At 40.6% G+C, this 27,918-nt stretch overlaps 1 protein-coding gene across 4 annotated transcripts in view; it reads right to left on the minus strand.

The window, feature by feature from the left end:
* Positions 1 to 27,918, minus strand: part of LIMA1 (LIM domain and actin binding 1) — an 83,019-nt gene that overhangs the window by 11,943 nt on the left and 43,158 nt on the right. For all 4 annotated transcript variants that reach the window (XM_082850558.1, XM_082850556.1, XM_082850557.1 and 1 more), the window contains 5 exons: positions 19,988 to 20,452; positions 9,044 to 9,128; positions 7,770 to 7,918; positions 4,804 to 4,911; positions 613 to 670 (listed from right to left, as the gene is read on the minus strand). In XM_082850558.1, coding sequence (XP_082706684.1) covers positions 613 to 670; positions 4,804 to 4,911; positions 7,770 to 7,918; positions 9,044 to 9,128; positions 19,988 to 20,452 — 865 coding nt within the window. The remainder of the gene's footprint in view (positions 1 to 612; positions 671 to 4,803; positions 4,912 to 7,769; positions 7,919 to 9,043; positions 9,129 to 19,987; positions 20,453 to 27,918) is intronic.

Genomic DNA, 27,918 nt, shown 5'->3' on the forward strand with positions numbered 1-27,918 from the left:
AAATAATACACTGAACATCAGAATCAAAAGTGGACATAGTATATTAAAAAACAAAGGTTTTTGTCTTTGGGAGAAGAGAGGCTCAAAATGATTCCAAAATAGGATGAAAAGGTGATCAAATTCAGCACCCACAGGAAAATGTCTAGAATCTAGCCAGAGGGAGGATTATAGTATCTATTTAGATAAATAAGAAAAAGATATTTTTTAAAGGTTACTCAAATACCAATTCTTTATTCCTGTAAATGAATAAAGTCCTTCTTGGCCAACCTTCTATTAAAATGAAACTTCAAAATTATAGTTTTTATAGCATTAACCCTGAAAAGGTTTGGTACAAAAGACAGGATAAGTTCAATGAGAGAAGCATTGCAAGTATTCAGCTGGCCACAAGTTAATCATATTGCATTGAATTTAACTTCTCTCTTAGGCATGGGATGTGTGAAGGGTACTCAAGCATCAGTCCTTAAAACCAAGTGAAAGATCTGATCAGCTACATTACTGGGTTTAATATGTTACACATTCTCAGCACTGACAGAACTGGGGACCACCCCCGCCAACCAAACAGGGGCTAGAGAACAAGACCCTCTTCCACCAGACCTAAGAGTGAAAGCTTACGGGAATCATCCTCAGCAGGTGCGGAACGGGCTGCCAGACTATTCTCAGATGCAGAAACCTAGAAAAAGAAAGGCGGGGGGGTGGGGGGTGGGGTGGGGGGGGTGGATTAAGAATCACATTAAAAACAAAAGAGCAAACTGCTATTAATGCCGTTAAAACCTGCTGACTCCAGTCAGTCACTGGTTGCCTGGGGGAAATAATGGCCCCCAGAACAGCTGAGCATTTAAACAAGAGGCAGCAAAATGTCTTTTATGAGGATATTAACATGCCTCTCAATTACAGAGTAAGGCAAATAACAGACTGCAAGCAACTGCCCAAAGTGTGCATTATCTTCCTTTATAAAAGAAGTTCTAAACCATATCTTTGTACTCTCAAAAAAAAGGCAGGAGCGGGGAGGGTACAACACAAAACCCTCTATCAGGGAGAGCAAAGCTCCTCACCACAAACCACAACTCGTGTAACTGTAACTCACTCCAAGGCAAGATAAAGTCTTTACATATAGGAACTATTCTTTTATTTTCCTAACTCCTTATTTCCCAAACAAATGCATTCTGCTGAAACAAGCTTGCTGGTACACAAGACCTTCTGATAGCTATAAAACAAATTTATCTAAAACCAACCTTTGGTATTATCTTCAAGGTTAGTTTCCCTTTTTAGTTCTGGTCTCAAAATGGCAATGTTTAACAAGATGGCAAATCTTATGTATAGGTGATTATTTTCCCCATTTGGCATCAAATTTAAATAAAAGTACTTTCTACCAGCTCTCTCTCCTTTCTACTGGCCCCTAGGCCTTCCTGGTATCTTCCTCCACACTCAAAATCATGAAGGGTCGGGATTTCCCTGGTGGTCCAGTGACTAAGAATCCGCCTTCCGACGCAGAGGATGTGGGTTCGATCCCTGGTCAGGGAACTAAGATCCCACATTCCACAGGGCAACTAAGCCTGTGCACCCCAACTACTGAGCGTGCGTGCTCTAGAGCCTGCGCGCCGCAACTAAAGAAGCCCACGCGCTGCAACGAAAAGACTCCACATGCCGCAACAAAGATCCCACGTGCTGCAACTAAGACTCAATGCAGCCAAATAAATAATAAATAAATATTAGGGAAAAAAAAGAAAGAAATGCAGAGAACTTCTAGTGAGGTTATGAGGAAGGAATTCCACCCCCCCCCCCAAAAATCATGAAGGGTCAAGAGGTGACCCAATGTGCACTCCTCGTGAATATTCTCTCATTCAGATGTCAGGGATTTTATGGGTGATGCTGAGTGTTTATATCAGGATGTCTAATGTACTGAATAAATTTACAATGGAGATTAGGTTGTTGGCTGACTGCAGCGTGGTCATTTTTTTCCCTTTATTCTCTGTTCATTACAGGAGTTGTGACATGGTATAAACCAAACCAGTATAATAACAGTTAACATTTATTAAATGCTTACTATGTTCCAGGTATTGGAATGACCACTTTACATGCGTTATTTCATTTAATGATATGAAATAAATTTTCTGAAAGTTGTGCATGGCCATAAAAAGCTCTTCAATTCTTGCTAAATTAGGAGGTGCACCCATCCCAGGATGTCCTTCTTTCACCTCCAATTTAGTCACCTTGAACCTGCAGGGTAAACTTAATGCCAATCATGACATCATTGCACACGCCCAACCAGATGACTTCACTGCAGGAAGAGCCAGGAAAGAGCATGTGAGATTTTGCTCAAACACTTCATTAAAGAAAAGCACAAATTCATTCACAAGAGGAGAACGGGAAGACAATACCTTGACAAAATATTCTATTTCAGGCAAGTTTACCCTGGCATTAATGTCCTTTTGTAACAAACTGAAGTTCAAATAGTTCTTAGGTATTGGTTAACAAAAGCTAGGCAAAGAGCCAAAAGGATAGCTGAAGCTCTGAAAAAATTTATGAATTTTAAGGCAGCCAAGGGTTCATGAACCTACAGTATACACTTGAAGACTATGTACTATCTTTATCTCCTCTCTTCCCCACCCACTTCCCAATTTGTGATTCAGCTGCAATGATACCCTTTTAGGCTATAATTAAAATGTTCTGATCCTCCAATTCAGCTCAGAGTTCCAGGTTCAAATCAATACGAAGACAATCAAGAAGGAAACATGAAATTAGATATAGGGACAATCCAAGCATGATTTTCCAGATGATCATTCCTCAAATTATGCTCCAAGCACAGATGGGAGGATTTCAATGCTGGGAATATTTTTTTCTCTTAAATGTCTTTTTTACAGTATACAAGAAAAATTCCAAACATATCACTTATACATAAGATATAATCTCCCACTTAAAAAATGGGAAAACCAGGCAGTCTAATGAGAGAACTCACTTGATACATGACATGTGACATGGAAATAATGCCTGAGCCCACTGTTTCAAGGATGTATGTAATTTGATTATTTTATGATTATGAAACACATTACTGCCACGTAGTTTGTCTTATTATCTCAAAATACATTTGTGATATAGTTTTGTAAAATAAAGCGATTTGATGTTCCTAAATATTTTCCTGTTCTATTCTTTGAGTCAAATATTGTAGCCATTAATCTGAGACTATTTTTCTGTGTGCCTCCTTTGGTCCAAGTGTGTAGTATATCTCATGAGTTCCTGTTGGTATGCTGTCAATATATCTATTTTAAAGTCTGTTATAATCAAATAAGTTTGAGAACTATTGCTCTTAACCCATTTTAATTATCTCCTCACCTTTTGTAGAATGGCCTCAAGGGGGTTAATATGTGTAACAGAAACAATGACTATACTCCTATTAGTCACTGTAATAGACTTGAAAGCTCTCTCCTCATCTAACTTAACATTTGATTATCATATTGACAGAAAGACCAACAAGACTGGGTAATGGATTGGCAGAGAAAATGATAAATTCACCTGACATATATATTGTTACTTAATCCAACTAAGCCATCCATCTAACCATCAATGTATAAAACCTGATTTGCTTAAAACCTTCCCATGGCTTTCCTCCGACGCAGGACTACAATCATACTCTTAAGGGTTTTTCAAGACCCACCCTGGCCCTCTCCCTCCACCTGTCTCTTGCCATTGCCTACAGGTACTTCATGCTCCATCCAAGTCATCTTGGTTGGGTTCTCTGGTTTCCAAGCCTCTGTTGTTTCTCTCTGGAATACCCTTCTCTTTCTTTACTCAACCGTCCCCTTATTCACTTGGCCTATTTCCACACATCCCTCAAGACTTGGCTCAGATATCACCTTCTTTTTTTTTTTTTAACATTTATTTATTTTTGGCTGCGTTGGGTCTTTGTCGTTGCATGCGGGCTTTCTCTAGTTGCAGTGTGCAGGGGCTACTCTTCGTTGCGGTGAGGGGGCTTCTCACAGCGGTGGCTTCTCTTGTTGCAGAGCACAGGCTCTAGGCACACAGGTTTCAATAGTTGTAGTGTGCAGGGGCTCAGTAGTTGTGGCTCGCGAGCTTTAGAGCACAGGCTCAGTAGTTGTGATGCACGGGCTTAGTTTCTCCACAGCATGTGGGATCTTCCCGGACCAGGGCTCAAACCCACGTCCCCTGCATTGGCAGGTGGATTCTTAACCACTGCGCCACCAGGGATGTCCCAGACATCACCTTCTTGAGGAAGTCAGGTTAAGGGTCCTTAGTCCAAGCTTCCATGGCCCCTCATAGCCCTTTCACGGCACTTGTTATACTGTTTTACAATAGCCAACCTACACTCATCTCCCTCCTACTCTGTTAGCTTTCTTGCAGGTAAAGACCATGTGGAATGGTTTGTTCACATTTAGTTGCTAAGCTCAGCATTGCCTGTGCTTAGCATAGTGCCTAGCTTTCAAAATACTTTGAAGTGAAAGAATGACATTTTCTTACATAAAATGTGTTAAGTTAATAATATACAAATAACTTTGAAGACGATATCTCTATTCAAACCAGGTTTTTAAAAATTACTTAAGCTCTAAGTCCTCTGAGCATTTGCTGAGCAAAAGAATTTTCCAATGAAGGTTCATTATTTGGTCAGCTATAAGTTGCAGAGCTCCCCAATCAAAATTATGTGACCTCCAAAAAAGACAATCTGTCCTGGCAGCTGTTACCAAATTCCCAGACACTCTACAGCCTAGAGTTAGAATCGTTTCTAATTTTAAGCATTTAATTTAGAACACATGCTTCCCTGGCAAATGGACATCAGACTTTCCAACCCACCTTTTCTCCATCCTGATGGGCGATGCAGACCTCAGGACCCGGGGGCACATTCTCCTTTTGCTCCAATTTATGAGTTTTGATTTCACCACCACTAGCTCTCAACTCATTCTACAAAATAAAAATAGTCTGTGAATTAAAAAAAAAAGTCTCATGATTCTCTTCATAGCACATCTATTAAATAAACTTGGAATGTTAAAAAAGAAATTATTTTAAGAGGCTTTAAGTCAAATCAACCCCCTAACTCTCACAAGCAAAACCCATTGACTTGTGAAATGACAAAAGCAGCTTTGTGGACACATACCTCAGAGTTAAATATTTATACAACTAGTCTAAAACTGGATGCTCATTAGAATACAGACACACACACAGACCACCCCCCGCATACAATGTTCTCGTGATTCACTCTTCTAGCAGCAGAGCTTGTGGGAATGCAAAGCTGGTGAGTTTTACCAGAAAAGACCATTCTGGAGCAGGGGAAAGGAGATGCCAAGTGCCAATAATTAAGAAAATATACTGACCATATATATATAAATGCCCGGCCTGGAAAGAGAGACAGCAATGATGTATACATATAAAAATTGAAATTATACTTAATGATACCATAAAACAGCCTTTCTTTGTGAGACTTTCAAAGACATGTTTTTAGCATAAAATTCATTCAGTATACTAAAGACATACCTTATCTTACTTCTCATAATAGAGCTTCAACATAAAAAAACAGGCATAAGGAATCGGACGGAGTAAGTGTAAACATATTTGTTTTCCTTGCAAAGAACACTTGGGGCAAAATATTAAAATTGACTTTATTACTAGATCCATAATCAGTACAGAGGTAGATGAATGCGGACATTTCCTACCTTTAGTCTGCTAGTTATCTAGTACCCTTCTGTTCTCTGTGATGCTTTAGGCATGGGGAGAAAAAGAGCGATTTATGGCCACAAGGCCAACGAAGGGAGTGTGAGTGCGACTGACTCAGGTGTGGAATTCCAGGTTGAGGCCTACAGCTCTGGAGGTGCATCTATGAGGAGGAGCTGGCAGCCAGCACTACAGAAACCAACAGTACAAGAGCCCAAAACTCATTTGTGACCCCCATCTCAAAGCCCAGCCTCCGGAATCATTGCCAGAGAGAGTGCGCCTTGCTACAACCATGCTCTGTAAGAGGCCTGAGAAATTCTTTGGGGATGAGATAAAACGTGCTTTTTATAAGAATTCCTTAAGACTTCTCAACTCTTAAAATTTACAGAGCAGGCGAACCGCAATGCAGAAACTCTTATTTAGGAGTTAAAAAAACAAAGTCACTGAACAGGTTTTTCCACTTAGGGAGTCACCTGGTAAGAATGTTTATAGCAGGAGGGCACTGAGAAGCAGCAAAATCCTGTAACAGGGGAATTAAGCTCCACAGATCATCTGTTTGCTGTATCTCCTGACCTGCCTTTTAAGAGAAGTCTAAATTTGCTGATTTTTCACACTCCCAGTGAATAACAAGCCTGTGATGTTCCACTTCGCTACTGATTTACACACAATATCTCTTCTTGAATCGATACTGAAAAATCAAGATGAGATTACTCACTGCCTAGAGACTTAGTCCACCAATAAATACTAATGGAAAATGCATACTTCATAAGGTGGGGGAAAGAAGGCTCAGCTCCTGGAATACACACTGTGATTTCTAACAGGCACTAGTTCAGCCTGCCAAATAAAAGTGAATACTGTTCTTCCAATTTTATTAAAAAATAACAATCAAGAGATTAATAATTTGTCATTTGAAATCTTAGAAGGAACAACTGTTTGAAAGATATATATGTATGTGTACATGTGTATATATGTGTGTGTACTTATGAATAAATGGCATTTAAAAGGCAACTTCAAATAAACAGTTCAGGGCTTCCCTGGTGGCACAGTGGTTGAGAGTCCGCCTGCCGATGCAGGGGACGCGGGTTCGTGCCCCGGTCCGGGAGGATCCCACATGCCGTGGAGCGGCTGGGCCCGTGAGCCATGGCCGCGGAGCCTGCGCGTCCGGAGCCTGTGCTCCGCAACGGGAGAGGCCCGCGTACCACAAAAAATAAAAATAAAAAAAATAAACAGTTCAGTTGTGTCCTCCTGCCAGTTAAGCCTAGGAAAGTATAAAGTGGAAAGACCCTCCATGCTACTTAGAATACATTTTTGTGCTTACTGAGTATGTCATCTTCCTGTCATTTCTCCCCCTTTTTCCTATCCACTATTCTATTTGTTTAGAAAATTATTACATCATAAGAAGTAAAGATTAAGTAGACCCTATGTTGTATGATTTCATTTACATGAAATGTCCAGAACAGGAAAATCCATAAAGACAGAAAGTATATTAGGGGTTGCCAGGGGATGAGGGAAGTGGGGAATTGGGAATCACTGCACAGGTATGGGTTTCTTTTTTTGGGGTGATGGAAAATTTCTGGAATTAGACAGTGGTGATGATTGCACAACCTTGTGAATATATTAAAAATCACTGAATTGCATATTTAAAAATGGTGATTTTTATGTCAGGTGAATTATATATCAATAAAAATTGCAAAAAACGCCCCATCCCACATTAATGTTGAATATATTCAATATTTCTCTCCAGTATTCTCCCTTTCTTCTCTCAAAAACAAAAATAAGTGTATATGTTAAAACTAATAAAATACTATCAATACTTCTTTAACAACAAGATTAAGTAAAAGCAACAGGAAAATTCTCAATGACATTACTGGATGGTAACATCACACAAAAAAATGAGTGGGGTGGAAATGAGGCCTAGGAAAGCAAAGTCAGGATTAGAACATGGTGAGGATTACGAATGAAGCTAGGGTAGGATTTATGTGAAGAGAGAATGGCTGGGGACCAGTAAGGAGCCAAGGCTCACAGGTCAGGGTCTGGGAGACACTTTTAGTTCCCGTGCTCAGTGACCATTTGCTGGATGAGTGAATGAATGAATGATGCTGAACACATACTGTATAGTTGGTGGAACTGCTTTGTTTGGACACAGCTGCCTGGTACTTGGCCATTCGATCCTTTATGGAGGTTTCTGACAGGCGTGGGAACTCCAGATTTCGCCTACTCTCGCTTTTCTCTGAGTTGAATGATGAAGGTGACAACTGACCTGCAAGCATTGCAAACAATGTGCTTTATTAGAAGATAAAATGTGATTTGGATGATTTCAAGATTCTAAATTTTGGGCTATTGTAATCTAATATAATCAACCTCTTCTATTAAGAATACAAAGAAGGGGGACTTCCCTGGTGGTGCAGTGGTTAAGAATCAGCCTGCCAATGCAGGGGACACAGGTTCAAGCCCTGGTCTGGGAAGATCCCACATGCCGCGAAGAAACTAAGCCTGTGCGCCACAACTACTGAGCCTGCGCTCTAGAGCCCGTGAGCCACAACTACTAAGCCCACGTGCCACAACTACTGAAGCCCATGCGCCTAGAGCCTGTGCTCTGCAACAAGAGAAGCCAATGCAATGAGAAGCCCGCACACTGCCATGAAGAGTAGCCCCTGCTTGCCCCAACTAGAGAAAGCCCATGCAGGGATGAAGACCCAATGCAGCCAGAAAATAAATAAAATTAATTAATTAATTAATTTTAAAAAAAGAATACAAAGAAGGAAATCAGGATTATAACTGTCACTTACAAGGTAACATTCACTTACTTTCCCAACATTAAAAGGAGAACCCTTACCATCACTGAGTGTTATATATTTTAAAATTTTTGTTCATTTAACATGTGAAAAAATTAGATGGCCATGCCATTTTAATTTGCATTTCTTTGATTCCTAGGAGGCTGATGGTTTTCCTATATTAATTGATTTTATTTTCTTTTGTGAAGTGCTTGTATATGCCCCCTTTAAAACATAATAATTCTGCTCTCAAGGTGTTATGTTAGCATCAGTAATACAGCATAACCAATCCTGACAGGGGATAATGTCCATCCATGGGAGCCCTCAAGCCCCAGATGACCATGGAGCCAAAACTGTCGGTAACAGTACTTCCCTTATAATCCTGCAAAGTTACCCTTTGGTTAACACAGGCTACTGTTGATAAAGTTGGATTAAAAATACAGAGAAGCTATTTGGAAAAAGCAATGAGATTTGGGAATGGCTTGTATCTAGCAGCCTTTCTTTTCATTTGTACCACTCTTCCTTTAAAAGCATCAGCTTCGAGGTCAAAAGGTATTGTTACTAATGAGTACTTCCTAGAAAATTTCCCACACATGGAACTCTCTGCTTACCTGGGCCTATTTCCAAGTCATCCAGAGAATAGCTGTTTTCAGAGATCTTTCTTCCACCTGCGCTTCGGCTTTGGGCCCGAAGAATCTGTTCGGAAGACAAAACCCAGCAATAAGCTTTGCAGTGAGGATGGGAAATCTTGATGCAATGTTCAAAAAGGAGACCTGCAAATCTCCTTTATAAATAATATCCAGTAGAGATTAGATTTTATATTAGTTTTTTTTTTTTTTTGCCGTACGCGGGCCTCTCACCGCTGTGGCCTCTCCCGCTGCGGAACACAGGCTCTGGACGTGCAGGCCCAGCGGCCACGGGCCACGGGCCCAGCTGCTCCGCGGCACGCGGGATCCTCCCGGACCGGGGCACGAACCCGTGTCCCCTGCATCGGCAGGCGGACACCCAACCACTGCACCACCAGGGAAGCCCGTTTATATTAGTTTTTATATACAACAGAGTGTGTTTTTAGTATTATAAATATCAAGCACTACATAGTCACAGGTGCCCAGGGGAAAATAAGTAACTCTATATAGGTAATGCTTTCTGTGAAATATCACTGCCTAACCACCTTAACCAGAAAGCCTCAGAATTTAACAGTCATTGGAACAGAATCCTCATGTCCCAGATGAAAATGATGTCTCTCCAAACTGCCAAGTCCTGATGGCAGTATCTTCTGTTGGCCTTCTCCATCCCATTTTATCCCTGCTGTTGCTGCCTGGTTCGTGTCTTCATCATCTTTTCCCTGGACTACTGCATTACCTTTCTTTTCTTTTTTTTTTTAAAGGAACATTTATTTATTTATTTTTTGGCTGTATTGGGTCTTTGTTGCTGCACACGGGCCTTCTCTACTTGTGGTGAGCAGGGCTACTCTTCATTGCAGTGCACAGGCTTCTCACTGTGGTGGCTTCTCACTGCGAAGCACAGGCTCTAAGTGCGCGGGCTTCAGTAGTTGTGGCTCATGGGCTCTAGAGCGCAGGCTCAGTAGTTGTGACACATGGGCTTAGTTGCTCCGCGGCATGTGGGATCTTCCTGGACCAGGGATCGAACCCGTGTCCCCTATGTTGGCAGGTGGATTCTTAACCATTGCACCACCAGGGAAGTCCTTGCATTACCTTTCTAATTGGTTCTTCCGCCTTCCAATCAAGGCTCTATGATGCTGCCATTATCCCAAGTAAAACAAAAAAATTATCCCCAAATATAAATCTATGTTACTTGACTTCCCAGGTGCACAGTGGTTAAGAATCCGCCTGCCATTGCAGGGGACACGGGTTCAAGCCCTGGTCCGGGAAGATCCCACATGCCCTGGAACAACTAGGCCCATGCACCACAACTGCTGAGCCTGTGCTTTGGAGCCCGCGTGCCACAACTACCGAAGCCCACGCGCTTAGAGCCCGTGCTCCGCAAGAAGAGAAGCCACCGCAATGAGAAACCTGTGCACTGCAATGAAGAGTAGCCCCCACTCGACGCAACTAGAGAAAGCCCGCTCGTAGCAACAAAGACCCAATGCAGCCAAAAATAAATAAATAAATAAAATTTTAAAAAATTTATGTTACTCTCTTGTTCAAAATTCTTTAAGGATTCCTAACCACTCCTTGAATTAAATCTAAAGTGCTTAGTATGTCACAAAAGACCAGTTCTAGATCTGGTCCCTTCCTACCCTCTCTGGGTATTCCCTTCCTCACCGCTTACCCTCCAGGAAAAGCAAACCACTGGGAGGTCCATGATATTGTAAATGAGTTCCCTCTACCTGGGTTACTCTTTTATCCTTCTATTGTCTAACAGTGCCTGTTCCTTCAAGACTCAGTGTAAGCTAAGCAACAGTCCCTCTGCATCTGCCCTACCTCTCTTCCATAAATCTAAGTAGCCCTTTCTCTGTTCTCAAGGACCTGGTCACACTTCCACTACAATGCTTAACAAATTGTTACGCATCCCTCTACTGGACTGGAATCTTAGTTTACTGAGGGCAGAGACCATGCTTTTATTTTTTTAATTAATTAATTAATTTTTGGCTATGTTGGGTCTTTGTTGCTGCGTGTGGGCTTTCTCTAGTTGCGGCGAATGGGGGGTACTCTTGGCTGTGGTGCGCAGGCTTCTCATTGCAGTGGCTTCTCTTGTTGCTAAGCACAGGCTCTAGGTATGCGGGCTTCACTACTTGTGGCACGTGGGCTCAGCAGTTATGGCTCACGGGCTCTAGAGCTCAGGCTCAGTAGGTGTGGCGCACGAACTTAGTTGCTCCGCGGCACATGGGATCTTCCTGGACCAGGGCTCGAACCAGTGTCTTCTGCATTGGCAGGTGGATTCCTAACCACTGCACTATCAGGGAAGTCCTATTTTTTATTTTTTAAATAGAAAAGTGGAAGGTACAGATTTATTTAATAAAAAAATGATTCCCGTAAATTACTACATTTGTATCTCTCAAATTTAGGGTAGATCTCTAATGAAAGTTCCAAATTCTAATTTTACGACTAGAAAAGTAACTGAAGAAAGCCACTTAGTAAGTATCAGAGGATGTTCCCAGACATAAAACACAGACAGTATGTCATGTTTATTCAGCTTGCCATGAGAGCCTTCAAGCAGATCCTATCATTGAAATCTCAGTTCATTTCCAGATAACTTAACGTGGAAAAGATGTGTGAAATCCAGTATGACAGGAGACAAGAGCAAAAAAGATTTAGCTCCCTTTTGAATTCAACATTAATAAATAATTATTAAACCTTTAAGTTCAATGGACTAATCAACCAACAATAAAGTTTAAGACAGTGAACTATCCCTTTTTCAAGTCCTCCCCACGCCCCCGCCCCCCAGCCCTCCCTCTCTCTCCTTGGAGATAGAAAATATGCCACTTCAGAAATCAGAGCCAAGGATTTGGTTTGCTTGTACCCTACCAAAAAGAATACAGTTTCTAGCAAATTCGATATATATTTAATGTACTGCACCTCCAGTCATCTTTGCTATTTACATTATTGGTTGAATCTATTTACAAAAAAAAAAAAAAACTAAAAGAAGCTGTAGCAACTCTAACCTTGCCACATCATACTCAGGTCAGCTGCACCAACATCAGTCACATCCACATGACTCCTATGATGCAACACATTTTTGCTCTGGGAACAGCCTACCATTTGGAAATGAAGATTATCAGCCAAAGTGAAAAGATAAGTTTGGCAGAATACCCTCCATCCACATTTTTCTGTTTTTAAAACATTTCTCATTTGCAGATAGTTAAAGGAAATTCCAAAGATTTATTCCAAATGCTGCTGCACTGTAAAAAGATCATTATAAAAACTAAAATTTTCAGGGCTCAAAAAGGGAGAAAGCCTGGAAATACACTTTTTTTTAAACCAAAAGGGAATGGGTTCTGCAGTCTTAACACTGGAGCAATATTTCAAATATTTACATTCTGTCAAAGGTAAATTTCAAGCATAATTCCAAGAGTATGTGTTACATGTTGCAACCTGCTAGGAGTTTAGTTTTCTGTTTGTGCTTGAAGTTCCTACACTGGTGTTATTGAGAGCAAGACCATTTAGAACCAGAACACATGCCCTGCAAGGTTCTTTGGTTTTAGATGCATAAAATTTCCCATCTTCACTAGCTTTTTATTTAAATCTTTAGGTTAAATAGCCATTTCCCCCCCCCCAAAGAATTCATGAGGGTTCAATACTCTGAATTATTTTCTTTCAACTATTAAAAAAGTGAATCTGCAAAGTCTTTTGGTCTTAGAGAAAAACAGAAAAACGTCTCTGGAAATCAAAGCTATACTGACACTGGTTCTGAGGAGGAATACAGCTCGGAGATTAGATGGCTTTTAATGAGCTCCCGGGTGAAGCACTATGCATTTCTTTTAATACCTTTCCACCTCCAAACCACTCAAATATAAAAAATGACAAGATCCCTGTATACCTGAAATGAACACAATACTGTAAAGCAACTATACTTCCAAAAAAAAAAAAAAAAAACCCCAAGATCTCAAATTCATTTACTATTCATTTTTGATCCTCATTTTACAAGTGGTAATCTGAGGTTCAGGAAAAAGGTGGGGTTTCCTCCAATATTTCTCAAGGAAAGTAAAGGAGCACAAAAAGAAAAGAAAAGAAAAAAAAAAAACCAAACACCAGGAATTCTGATACTGAAATACTCTTCTGTAACACATTTTTATTACATTTCAATCTTTTTTATTCAGATGCCTGAGGCAGCCTTAATCATCATAATCTGTTAAGAGAGAAAAGATAAGACACTTTAAGACTTTCTGGAATTTCCTAAGGCTTGGCCTCACCCCACCCCACAAGTCCTCCTTCCTGTCAGCTGACTGCAGCAACTCTCATTAGTGTGACCACCCCTTAAATATTTTCATTGAATCCATAAACCAAATGCATCAACATTTACTGGTAAGAAAATAATAGTCTGGGGCTTTTAGCCAGTAGTCTGTAGAATTTCTTTTCTCTGCAAAGTTTTCTTTAAGAAATAAAGTAATTTAGGTCCCAAATGTCAAGTAAAAAGCAGGATTTCCTGTCCTGCGTATGCCTATTTTCAGGAAAAATTCTCTTTAAAAGTTGATTCTCAACACTTTAATTTACTGAGAGCCATTTCCTTCAACCATTCAACTTTGACCTTCCTTCAGACTCTCTCATCCCTCCAAAGTCAAGCGTGGAGGAAGAATGACTTTTAGGGGAAAATGGGACTTTGCTGAACTATGCATGGAGATCATATGGTGTAGATAAAATCTGGCCTTAATTTCTCAAAATACTGAGAAACATTTCCTTCTCCAGGGACCCTCGCAGAAAAAATACAGCTCATTTAAGTACAAAATACACACAGAAGGAGCACTTATCTCCAGGCAGGGGGATTTCTCTCTCTCTCTCTCTCCATATATATGTGTGTGTGTATATATATATATACACATACATATATGTATAAATAAATAAATATATATATATGTATTTTTTGGTTGCACTGCGTGGCTTGCGGGATCTCAGTTCCCCAACCAGACTGAACCCGCGCATGGCAGAGAAAACCCCCCGAATCCTAACCACTAGACCACCAGGGAACTCCCATATTTTGTATTTCTAAGTGTTCTATAAAAATTACGTATTACTCTTACAATTAGGAAGAAAAGAAAGGAAGGAGAGGTAATACTTCATATTTTTAAATTAATATAAATAGATAAGAATGATAAAACCAAATGCTGATGAGGAACTGCTGGGGAATTAAATATGCCCTTAGATTGTGCTAGCAGTGTTACAGAATTATGTCTTTTGACCACGGTAACATCATTCAGTAATATAGCCCCCCCATAACTAAAAATAAAATGTTTCTGCCAAGATGCTTAGAGCTTTTTTATTAGGCTGGAAGAGAATCTAATTACTGGGGAATGATTAAAAAGTATAATGGGGCTTCCCTGGTGGCGCGGTGGTTGAGAGTCAGCCTGCCGATGCAGGGGACGCGGGTTCGTGCCCCGGTCCGGGAAGATCCCACATGCCGCGGAGCGGCTGGGCCCGTGAGCCATGGCCAGTGAGCCTGCGCGTCCGGAGCCTGTGCTCCGCGGCTGGAGAGGCCACGGCGGTGAGAGGCCCGTGTACCGCAAAAGAAAAAAAGTATAATGAAGTAACATATTGCCGTAAAAGGATAACTACATGAACTAGGAAGATACAAAGGAAGGTCTATATAAAAAAGACCAAACCAAAGATAAAGCACACAAAACAGTGAGCACACAGTACCGAAAACCATGTAAAATCTAGTTATGCAACGATAAGGATACCATTGTGCACAACTGATAAAGGTTACTGTGTGTGTGTGTGTGTGTGTGTGTGTGATTGTTCAGATGACTAATTTATATAAGAAAAACAAACCTCCCAAACTCACAAGCTTCTAACTCAAGAGTTTCAGTACAAATCTCTTGCATTCTCAAGTGTATTCTTGCAATCTCAAGTGTATTCTCTTCATTGCCCTGATGTTTTTTACTCAGTAAAAAGACTATAAAACGTAGGAAGAGGACAGATAGAAAGCTAAAGTCTTTGAGAAGACAGCTGTTAATATGTTTTAATTCTTTCCTGGTTCCCTTAGATTTCAAAAATACGTAAGGCCAGATGTTTTTATCTAATAAATAGCTATTATAATATCCATGAAGATAGTGTTTATGGTAGAAGGGGTACTACACAATTTCAGTTCTTGTTCTGATATTAATTAGCCACATGACATCGGGCACATCAGTTAATTTCTCTGACGTCAGCTGTTTCCATCTGTAAAATAGGGATTTTAATATCCTGCGAACAATGAGCTGAATTAAATAACATTTTACAATCACTTATAGTTCTAGGATTTATGTCAACGATCTTGATAGGGATTTCTCACTCATTGTAACTCCTTAATGAATTAGAAGGCTAAAGGAAATGACTAACAAATTTATCTGGATACACACCTATGTTGTTTAATCCAGGAGTGAGTCCAGTAGCAGAAAGAAAAGGTGATTCTGTGGGGCAAATGATGTCTTTCTGGCCCCTAGGAACTCTAATGTAGCCAACCAATGCTTAGAGAATATTCCAGTCTCCTGATATTACTTCTCAACATATTTTATTTTAATGGAACCAGATAGAAACCAGTAAGTAGTTAACTGGCATGAAAATAAGCAGAAAAGAGATGACTGGTCTCTAACTGACATATCAAAGACAGCTATTTAGGGCAACAAACAGAAAGATCACGATTCCCTGACTGGCATCTTTATATCTGGATCCATTATTGTCTCACCACAAAAGACCAAAGGTTTACTCAGAGTTACTAACTAAGGTAAATAAAACTTAATTTATACGAGTAGGAGGTCTTTACAAGAAATGTACCGCTAACAGAGAGGTCAAAATAACACTGAGACCTTAAGAGTTCATCAACAGATGAATGGATAAAAAAGATGTAGTGTATATATATATATATATATATATATATATATATATGTTTAATCCTGACCCAAGCAAAAGACAATACTTTAAATAGGTGATGAAGGTAGAAATACACCTTCCAAATATTTGGTCTGTATTCTCCTTTCCAAGGATTTGTGTGAACCAGATAAGTTAGGAACCAAACAGAAAGAATTGAGACTTAAGGAGCCTGTCCCTACATTGTTTGGTGATTTGAATAACTGCATCAAGGCCTTTGAAGATTATGGATTCAAATGTCAACATGATGAAAACTGAATATTGGTTATAACTCCTTGATCAGCTTTCTCATAAAAGAATGCCCGGAATAGTTACTCTGGCTACCTAAAACCCAGATCAACATACACGTGGAGCTAGGGATGCTAAGCCACATTCAGTGTATGTCACTGGGGGGTGGGAGGGGGGCTTCTTTTTCCTCATAACTTATAGGTTACATTCATCCATCCACTGCTCATTTGCTCATAGGAATTAGAAGTATCATGTTCGACTAAAACATCTGACCAGAATAACCTATCTATTCACCAAAGGTAGAGGATAAGTGAGGAACAGCCTTTAATCAGTTCTCATTATTTATAAGTTATTTGAGTTCTAAGCTTCTTTTCTCCTTTTTACTAAATAAACACTATGAGCCAAGTCATTGTGCTGACCACTGGGAGATAAAAGCATCATTACTTTGAAAGAATTATAGACTGGGGAGTGTACAAATTCATACATGACTACTAAAGAAAGCATGATATAAGTGACCAAAGAGAAGTAAAAAGAAAATTCTACAGGAGGGTCAGGAAGGTGAAGGTAATTTCATCTGGGAAAAAACTGAGGTAGGTCTCACAGTCTTCCTAGACCTTGAGGAGTAAGATTTCAAGAGGTAGAAATTAGGGGAAAGATATGACTGATTTAAAATGAGGAGTAATCCAGGGTTTGAGTATAAGATTGGCTATGAGACTGGAAAGGTAGGTTGAGCTCAGACTGTAGAAGACCCAAATATTAAATATGGATTAATTCTGAGACATCCAAAGTTTCTGATCAAGGGAATAACATAATTTACAACTATGCTTAGAAAAATAAATAGCAACAGTGTGGAGGATGGAAGGGAAGAAAAAAATAAGAGGCTAATAGGAAAGGTTGCAGCAATACCACAAGGCAAGATGTAATAAGGCTAAACCATAGAAGTAGATGTGGGACCTCTTGGAGAGAATGGCCCATACTTGAGAGATGTGTAGACTTATGTAGATGGCTTAGTAAGTGACTGACTGAGAAGAGGCAGGCACAGAGAAGAACTGATCCCAAGCTTTACAGACCAGGAGATGTGGTGAATGGTGATGCACTAAGGGACACCAGGGGTAGCATGGGTTTTGGTTGGAAAGATAATGGATCCTTTTTTAGCCTTCTTGAATTTGAGCGCTTAAGGGATATTCACAAAGAGATGTGTGATCTGGCAGGCAACCACAAAATTGGGGCTGAAGCTTGGGTTAAGAATTCAAGATTAGAATCTAGTTTTGGGATACGTCTCTTGGAGTCCTGGAAAGAGATGAGACTACACAGGGAGGGAGAAAAAAACAGGACTGCAGAGAAGAGATCAGGAAGAAAAGTGGTCAAGAACAGAAACCATCTCACACAAAAGGGAGCAAGAGAGACTAAGAAAAGTAGAACTCAAGCCAATTAACTTGGCCTCCGGTAAATAACTCTGATAAAAAGATTTAGGAGATAAAAGATGTAGATCATGCATTTCCATTATCTTTGCGCTCCCTGACCCTGCTCAGCTAGTTAGTTGAGATTTAGTCCAGTTCTTTAAAATTCTATTATGGAGACAAAGCTTCACATGATTTGTACCTAATATATGCATTTGTCTCACAGAAGTACTAAATTTTTAGCTCTGAGGTGATCATTCTTACTTGTATACTCTTGCTCCGAAAAGGACTGCTAGTGTCTCCACCATATTTCTCAGAGCTTCCTTCCAAAGATCCAATTATATAACTTCCTGATTAAAGCCTTATCCATATTAAAGCTGAAATTATGATAACAATAACCATAACCTAGTTTCAAACTGATTATTCATTAAACTAAGGTAGACAAAACTTTTTTTTAAACAGTTTTACTGAAATACTAGACAAACATTTTTAAAGTAATCTAGACTGTTTCCAACATGGGTAATGATGCTTATTTAGAAGCAGCTATAAAACCAAGGGCAGTTGTGTTTTACATTCCCTAAGCAGTCCATTAAACGACAAATGACTATTTAATCAGGAAGTTTAAAAAGTACCTCCACCCAAAAAAAAAAAGCCCAGGTCAATCTTAGAACCCCTCCATCTTCTTAGACCGTTAGCAATCAGGCTGAGTGCCAGTCTGATCTGGTAGGATCTTTCTTTATATGAGAATTTTTTTCTCTGCTTTGACCAGCCACAAAGAGACAGGCTTATTCTGGCCCATCTTTCACTAGACATTTACGAGAAAAAAGTCTCTCACCAGATCCTTACACATAATCAGCATTTTGTTTGCTGCAGTCCCAATCATTTCCTACCTTGGGCCAGTTTTGACATGTACCAGCCTTTTGCACTGAATCTACATTGTGTGTGCTGCCATGACATCAGCCATCCTGCCCCTAACAGGGTCTGAGAGGAGGAGGCTTACAATGGTGCTTTGACTCACAACAAAGACCCTTCCTCTCTATTTAGGATTTCTGACATTTTTTCCCTCCATTTAAAATTCTTCTTCCCATTTAAATTTTTTAAAGTTTTTTTTTTTAATTTTTATTAAGACCATAAAGGGGAAAGAGGGAGTTGGCAGGCCTAGAGGACTCAAAATTGAGAGGGATGAGAGTTTAAGAAAAGTCATAAAATGCTTTGTGGTTACATCTCTTGCCAACTGGTTTCAGTGTTAAAACAGAGTAAAAACTCATGCAGAGAAAAGGGTTCTAGCTTTGCAAATCTTTAAAAATTCTTTCTATTGATACATCCTCAAACAGATGATCGCTGAACACTAAAGAACTTTTCCAGGTAGAAAAGTAACAGGCACCGCAAGATACAAGACGAGATGGCTACATCACACCAAACATAACTGAGGATTCTAGGATAAGTTATCTAATTTTTACCTCAGAAGAAATGCTTCATACCATTACTTCACAAATGTAGAAATTTGGGCCAATACTTAACTGAAAAAAATCTGCTTTCCCATCTAAACGGAATCTAGAGTAAATGAGGGCTTTGCTCCCCATCAGATCTGTTTATTTCATTATAATGACTGTTGTAACAAACCAACCCCATGTACAAAGCCAGATATGCAGGAAAGTATGAGAAAACTGGAAAAATTTACCAGCTCTGCGGCCCCTGGATTGTGTTATAAGTCACCAGCATATGTAACTCATTTTCTAGTTAAGTAATTCCCTCTGGGGACCTGGTCTGCACTCCACATGAAGGATCAAGTTTCATTAGCAGTTGTAGGAAAATGCAACCCTCTGTATTTGCAAGTCAAAACTCCTGAAGGCTACGGCTAGTCTGGCTATCTTCATTGATTTTTCCTGGGATAGGATTTTAGCTGATAGAAAACATTTGTTGGAAGGCACAGATGAGGAAGTTGAGAAGAGAAAGGATTCAGCTAGCAAGGAGACAACTAAACCTCAGTCTTAATGTTAAACTCTGGCCTTAACACTCAGCCTGCAGCTGTGTCCAGGCAGAGGGAGATTCAGCAGTAATTCCACCCCCCTAAAGCTACAAATGACAAAAGGCACAGGAAGACAAATTAAAAGGGCAAGCATACAAAAACACATAACCCAATCAGCATCAAACTCTTCATTTCTCGATATTGACCTGAATCCCAGTGTGCACTTGATTTCACGTGAAATTGGGTCACACTCACAAATCTTAGCATCTCTGTAAATAATTCATTTGAGACTTTTTATTAACTACTCGTCTAACTTGAATCAAAAAACATACTGACCACATACTCACCATTACACAAACCGTCTAGACTAGAAAAACAGCTTTGTTTAGCTACTTGAATTGGCTTTTTCAAGCTTTAAACCCACCCAGTCCTTACCTTGGTTTGAGTTGGTTCACCTTTCTCAAACATCATCTTAAGCCTGTTCAGCGGAACATTGTACTTCTCTATTTTGTTTGCAGCTTCTGCATTTTCACTTATTTCGGGTTTTCCTACTTCATGCCTGGATTCTCCCAGACAATTTTCCATTTTTTTACTTTCTGCTGATTGGTCTTTAAGATGCTCACTGTCCTCGATGCGGGGGTACGGATACTGAATAAGAGCTTCAGGAGGCGATTTGATTCTAGGTCTGGGGTGGACTCGTTCCTCTTGGTCAGCCTCGACCCCAGAGGCAGAGCTGTTTGCCACTTCAGCGGGAGGAGGGTCGCCTCTATGCCTGACCTCGGTGCTGCTGTTTCGCACGGAGTCTGGGAGAGAGTCTGCTCCCAGCACTGGGTTCTCCCACTTCTTCTTTAACACGGTCAGGTTCCCCCTTCTAAAGTGCTGGGGGAGATTTTCAGTGTTCTAGAAGAACAAAAAGTGAATGCCAGTTATAACTTGCCTGCTGAAACATTCAAACATGCTGTTCTTTGTAAAATGAAAGTTAAAACTCCAAGCTGCTCCCGGTCCACTGTCGTTTCAGACAGCTGTGAACAGTTACAGCCCTGCCACATGGAGAAAGCATCCACCGCAAGAGAGGGAGAGGGGAAGAGAGAAAAAGTCAGGAGCTAAAGCAGGAAGTGATAAAACAGGATAGCCTTATAAGGACAAAATGAGAAGAAAGGAGAGCTCAGATCTAATGATAGTTACATTGGAGACAAGGGATTTTTATCCAGAGATTAATGGGGAAAACAGAAAGAAAAAGCAAAATACCAGTTACTTTAAACCCTGTAAATATGCACTAATAAAAGTTCATCATTGAGATATGGGAACATATGTATATGTATAACTGATTCACTTTGTTATAAAGCAGAAACTAGCACACCATTGTAAAGCAATTATACCCCAATAAAGATGTTAAAAAAAAAAAACAAAAAAGTTCATCATTACGTGCCACAAAATCACATCCTGGCTGGGTTTTTTTCTTCTAAATGAGACAAAGATGCAGTATAGCTTAAACTACACAATACCAATAATTGTGGACAGTAGCATCAAGAATTGAAACTCTTTGTGGAAATTTAAAGCAGCCACCAGACTTTTACATGTATATATCATCATATCCGACATAATTTACATGAACAGTCAAATTTTATTTTTTACATAAGAACCTAATCCTTTTTCCCCCCTGTACTTCTCTACATGTTTGTCCATGTATAAATCCTCAGTTTTCAGAAAATTCACTATTTTCCAGATTCTTTGATTGAAAAATACCCAGGCTTCATATGAAACACTACTACCACCCCCGCTCTTGATGGAAGGACACACATTTACACATCTAAGACAGTTCTCTTTTGCGTGGGTCAAACTGGAATTAATTTGTACATATAAGACAGATTGAAAACAACCTGGAAAGTGTCAACGCTGTTCCGCAGTAATAGAGGAGACATGCTGGGTGAAGTAAAATTCAATGTCCCGGACTCTGAAAGCACTCCTAAATAAATTAAGCAGCAGCACCTTCCCAACAAATCACAAACTCCAGTACCTTCTTGCCCTCCATTCCTGCAGCCTGTGGCTCGCCGGTCTTTCAACTAAGAAAGGACAAACCACCTAGGACTGAAAGACTCTGGGGTATTAAACAGGATTAGCAGCTATATTGGGAATTAAGTCTCTCACCCTATTACTCTTCTGAATACACTCTGAGAGCCACTTCATCAAGTAGGACCAAGGCATGGAAAAAAGAAAGTTACAGAAGAACAACTGCTTGATATTTGTGTTTAAATCTTAGCTGACAAGATGCTTCATTGGGGGAAGCATGTATGGACCAGAAATTTAAGCATCAAGAAAAGTTTTCTTGTTGGAAAAGAGAAAATTTAAAAGCTGGTGCTACCTTAACTGCCAGAAGCACTCTTGGCTCTGTGCACCCTCCTGAGACACAATGGATGAGTCATCTGGGTCTCCAACTTCACCTGCTCTGCCCTGCCTAAACAGGAGCCTTGAGAATCAAAGTGGCATTTTGCCTTGGTAACTGGACACTACTTTTTTCAGAGACATATCATGTGATCGAAGTATATTTACTGACATGCAAAGATGCTCATAAGATACTTTTGAGTGAATAAAGCTAATTATAAGACATCATGGGGGGCTTTCCTGGTGGCGCAGTGGTTAAGAATCCACCTGCCAATGCAGGGGACACGGGTTCAATCCCTGGTCCTGGAAGATCCCACACGCAGTGGAGCAACTAAGCCCACGCACCGCAACTACTGAGCCTGCGTGCTATAACTACTGAAGCCAGCGCTCCTAGAGCCCATGCTCCGCAACAAGAGAAGCCAACACAACGAGAAGCCTGCGCACTGCAAAGAGTAGCCCCCGCTAGCCTCAACCAGAAAGGGTCCGCATGCAGCAACGAAGACCCAACGCAGCCAAAAATTAAAACAAATAATAATAAAATTAAAAATAAACTTAAAAGAAAAGAAAAAAAAAACACAGCATGGGGAATTCCCTCGCAGTCCAGTGTTAGGACTTGGAGCTTTCACTGTTGTGGGCCTGGGCCTGGATTCAATCCCTGGTCGGGGAACTAAGATCCCCCAAGTCGCGGCCAAATATTAAAAAAAAAAAAAAAAAAAAAAAAGACAGCATGATCCCATTTTATAATACACATATATGTTTCTAAATATAAACGTAGAAAAGTAGTCCGGAAGAAAAGACATCAGGATGTTAACAGGTTGACACGGGCATCTGTATTTTCTTCTTCTTTTTCTTTTTAGGATAAGTGTGCTTTCATTGTGTAATAAAAATGAATACAAAAATAAAATTATGCATCGTCTTCATATCACAAGAAAAAGCTTCTATGGAATATCAAATAATTTTGATGTTACTTGTAAACAGCTTGAAAGCTGTCATCTCTACTTTACTTGTGATGACCTGGAAGAGAGGGATTTGTGTGACGGAGTACCAGCAATGTCCCAAACAAGGACCTGGGTGGAGGACATCCCTTAGTGGGGCATCTTAACAGAGGCGTGAATGTGCTCTTTTATTAAAAGGAGTTCTTAAGGATACAAGTTCAAAAGTGCTGGGGTGGGGACAAGTAGGGGAGGGGTAGCACTGTAAGGTCTGACAGCATTAAAGGCCTCAGAACTTGCCATCACTCCTGGCAGCACCACCCAGGTCATGCCAGCTTTCCAGGCCTTTAGAGCTTGAGGCAAGCAAAGATGGGGCAGAAGCAGTGGCTACAGTCTTTCTGGGGAAGAAAGGGAAGGAAGAAGGCACAGAACAAAAGCTAGAGCTGAAAGCAGACCGGGCAACACAATGAAAAGAGTACTGGACTGAGTTAGCCTGGGTTATCATTGGATAGTGGATTATGGGCCACTTACATTTTCTTCTCTTTCTTTATCTGTATTTTCTTTTTAATTAATTTTTAATTGAAGTATAGTTGATTCACAATATTGTGCTAGTTTCAGGTGTACAGCAAAGTGATTCAGTGATTTTTTTTTCAGATTATATTCCATTATAGGTTATTACAAGACACTGAGTGTAATTCCCTGTGTTATACAGGAAATCCCTGTTACTTATCTATTTTATGTATAGTATCTGTATTTCCTACAATGAACATGCATTACTTATATAATCCAGCTCCATCCAGCCAAATGACCCTGGGCAAGTTTCTGAATTTCTGGAAACTTCCATACAGGGCTACTGTGGCGAATAAATGAGATTATATTAAAGCACATAATGTAGTATTTGACCAGTAGCGGTGACTATTGTTAAATGAGTGGCCCTCCCCACCCCCCAGCCATACCTCACAACGGTGATCAACCGCAGTAGCCAGTCATCTCCCAAATCCTGAACTTGGGTTCCAGTCACTTACTGTTGTTTCTACTCTCTCTACAGTGTCTACTGTTTCAGAGTAGGGCTGGGGTGGGGGACGGGGGGGTACAAAATAAGGTGAAATTTTAGTCGATGTCATTTGTGTCAGGGTTTTAACTTTTTCCCAAGTTATTTTCCTAGAATAAGGCAGTGGGAAGTCAAGGAGGGTACAAGTTTTCAAGGGCCCCATTGGTTGCTGGACTACCACATCCTCCTTTTCAAGGTGACATCCAGCATGCTGCTCATCCTATCCAGCAAGGCTGAGAATCTCTGCAGACATTGACTCTGGACCATAACCGGCTGCCTAAATCCGGATCAGACACACTCAGGAGATGCAACGCAGTGTCCTTTCTGCAGGAGCATTCAACTTGGAAAGGGCCTTAGATAAGTCCCTTCCTCTCTTTGGGTCTGTTATTCCACCCACAAAATGAAGAGGTTGGGTCAAATGAGCTTTAACATTGAAATCTTGGCAGGGGAATCTTCATCTTAAAAGCAGGAGGATACTTGGTAGGATACAGCAGTGGGGCTAGAAACACGGACTACCTGGATGTACAGACTCCAAGGAAGGGAATAAGTTCCTAGGCTAAGAGCTTCTCAGAAAAGTGGTAGCCAGTCATTATGGAGATGAATGCCCAAACAGCACAGATTTCAAGAAGCGGCACATCCCATGCTTAAAAGGAACCTGAAAATATAACTGATGGTCGTATTAATGGTCTGTGTTTCTGTGTCCTAGATGCAAGTGGAAGAGGAAGAGAAAAGGAGGGCTGAATTTCTGGGAATCCAAGCTATCATGTAACCTGATCCTAGTATTTGCTAAAGGAACAAATTTACCCACTTGCTCCTGAATGTTTCTCTACCTTGCTTTCCATGAATAATCTTTCACCTGGAGTATTCAGGTGAGTACTCTTTCACCTGGAGAGTCACCTCTGTAAATTTATATGTACATTTCTCCCTATTCTTCAGGAGACAACTTAGGTCTCTTACAAGTCTGGTGGATCTTAAAAGCAACTGTCTGTCATTAATGGAAAAACTGGTAAGATTTGAATAAAGTCTGTTGTTTCGGTGATAGCATTGTACCGATGTTAATTTCTCAGGTTTTATAAATGTAGCACAGTTATAGAAGATGTTAACATTAGAGGAGGCTAGGTGGAGGTGCACGGGAGCTCTCTGTACTACCTTAATAACTCTACTGTAAATCCAAAATTATTTTAAAATAAAAAATTTGTTAAAAAAAAGAACCATCCTTCAACTTTGTCTTCTTCCAGCTATTGCTGTCTCCCTCCCACATTTCACAGTTAAGGGTGTTGAAAGCACAGTCTTGTGTAATTGCTATTTCCACTTGACTACTTTCCATTCCCTCTAATTCTACTACCAAAACACTTCTGAAGTAGCACCAATCAGGATCATCAATTACTTCATTATCTTTTTTTTTTTTTTGCGGTACGCGGGCCTCTCACTGCTGTGGCCTCTCCCACTGTGGAGCACAGGCTCCGGACGTGCAGGCTCAGCGGCCATGGCCCACGGGCCCAGCCGCTCCGCGGCATGTGGGATCCTCCCGGACCGGGGCACGAATCCACGTCCCCTGCATCGGCAGGCGGACTCTCAACCACTGCGCCACCGGGGAAGCCCCCATTATCTTATTTTTAACTTATTACTTTTCTCAATTACAAAAGTAATTTAAAAAACTTATTGGGGGGGGGGAGGGCTTCCCCGGTGGCACAGTGGTTAAGAATCCGCCTGCCAATGCAGGGCACGTGGGTTCGAGCCCTGGTCCAGGAAGATCCCACATGCGGCAGAGCAACTAAGCCTGTGCGCCACAACTACTGAGCCTGAGCTCTAGAGCCCGCGAGCCACAACTACTGAGCCAGCATGCTGCAACTACTGAAGCCCGAGTGCCTAGAGCCCATGCTCTGCAACAAAAGGAGCCACCACAATGAGAAGCCCGCGCACCGCAACAAAGAGTAGCCCGCACTTGCCGCAACTAGAGAAAGCCCGCACGCAGCAACGAAGACCCAACGCAGCCAAAAATAAAATAAATTAATTAAAAAACCCCAAAACTTATTGGGGGGGAAGTCATAGTCAATATAAGAATGTATATTTGCCTTGAATATATGCTTTAATTTTCGCTATTTGACTCCCCCATTCCTCCCAGCCAAGATATCCACTGCCAACAGTTTGGTGCACATGCTCTCAATTTTTTCCTTATTTTTATACACTATCTGCAATGTTTTTCTACAAAATCATACTATAGTTACTATTCTGCACCTTGCTTTAATAATTAATGTGCTTTTAAGACCTTTCCACGTTACACAAAATCTTAACCACATAGTATAATATCATATATAACATATACGAGGACTTCCCTGGTGGCACAGTGGTTGAGTCCACCTGCCAATGCAGGGGACACGGGTTCGAGCCCTGGTCCGGGAAGATCCTACATGCCGTTGGAGCAACTAAGCCCGTGTGCCCCAAGTACTGAACTTGTGCTCTACAGCCTGCTAGCCGCAACTACTGAGCCCGCATGCTGCAACTACTGAGCCCACACGGCTAGAGCCCACACTCCGCAACAAGAGAAGCCACCGCAATGAGAAGCCTGCGCGCCACAACAAAGAGTAGCCCCCGCTCACCGCAGCTAGAGAAAGCCCGTGCACAGCAACAAAGACCCAACACAGCCAAAACTAAAATAATCAATTAAAAAAAATTATATATGATATATTAGTATGATGGATGTAGGTACCATAATTTACTACTACCCCACCGATGGATATTTGCATTATTTCAAATGTTTAAGTATTACAAAGAATCCTGTAATAAATAGCCTTTTACTTTTATTTTATTTCACTAGTGAGTTTCTCTCAATGTTCAGTCCTAGAAGTAGAATTGCAGGATCAATGCGTACTAAACATATTTAATATTTTAATAGGCATTGCCTAATTGACTTTTCACTAAGAGTGGATGAGAATATTCCTCACATGCTGAATATTATCGATCAAAAAAATCTGCCAACTGTTTAGGTTACAATTTATATCTCACAGTTGCTTTATATTTGATTATTAGTGAGGCTAAGCATTTTTTGTATATTTATTGTTTCTTCTTTGATTACCTGTTCACACCCTTTTACCTTTTAACTGCCAATTGCAAGGGGCACTTCTGTTTTATTTTATTTGATCTCTCTATAGCATCTGGTGTTACTGACCACTCCCCCCTTTAACAAAATTCCTTCCTTCCATGGTTTCTGTGACATCCCTTTTTCCTAGATTTCTTCCCATTTCTCTGGCCACTCTTCAGTTGTTTTTTGTTTTTTCATAGGTTTCTCTTCCTCAGTTCCTCCCTGAGGATGGGTGGCGTCTCTCAAGGTTCTGCCTTAGGTTATCTTCTTTACCCACTTTATGTATTTTTCTATAGATGACTTCCTCCTTCTGGTTTCACCCACCAGCTGTCTGTTGATGATTCATGTCCTATTAACTCTAGCCAGAAATCTCTCCTTACCTCTCAGTTCTACCTGGAAATCCTATAGACATCTTAAATTCATCCTTGTCTGAAGCTGAAGTCTCGCCTCTCCTCCGTTCACTCCTCACTCTCTAATCTGTTTCTTTTCCTGAATTCTCCATCTTGGTGAATGGGACAATTATCTTTTCAACCGTCCAATGTGCCTGTTCTCTTATGCCTCCATGCTGTGCACGTGCTGCTTCCTCTGCCACTCCTTTTGCCCCCTTTGCTTAGCTAATTCCTAGTCATCCTTCAGGCTCAGTCAGGCACTGCTTCTTCTGGGAAGTCTTCCTTGACATGTCATAGTCCAGGTTATGAGTTCCTCCTAAATTCTCCCCCAGCACCTTGAATATTTCTTTAATATGGTACTTATAACACTGGGATTATAAATTCTACTTTCCAAACTCTAAGCAGTTCCTTGAAGGCAGGGACCACATCTTATTCCTCTTTGTGCCTTCAGCACCTGGCACATAAAAGATGTTCCATAAATGTTCATCCATACTTGTGGTATCAACTTTTGTCATCCTACTGTCTTGAAC

The sequence above is a fragment of the Leucopleurus acutus genome (assembly GCF_964270905.1).
Source record: "Leucopleurus acutus genome assembly, chromosome: 11".
NCBI classification, from domain to species: Eukaryota; Metazoa; Chordata; class Mammalia; order Artiodactyla; family Delphinidae; genus Leucopleurus; species Leucopleurus acutus.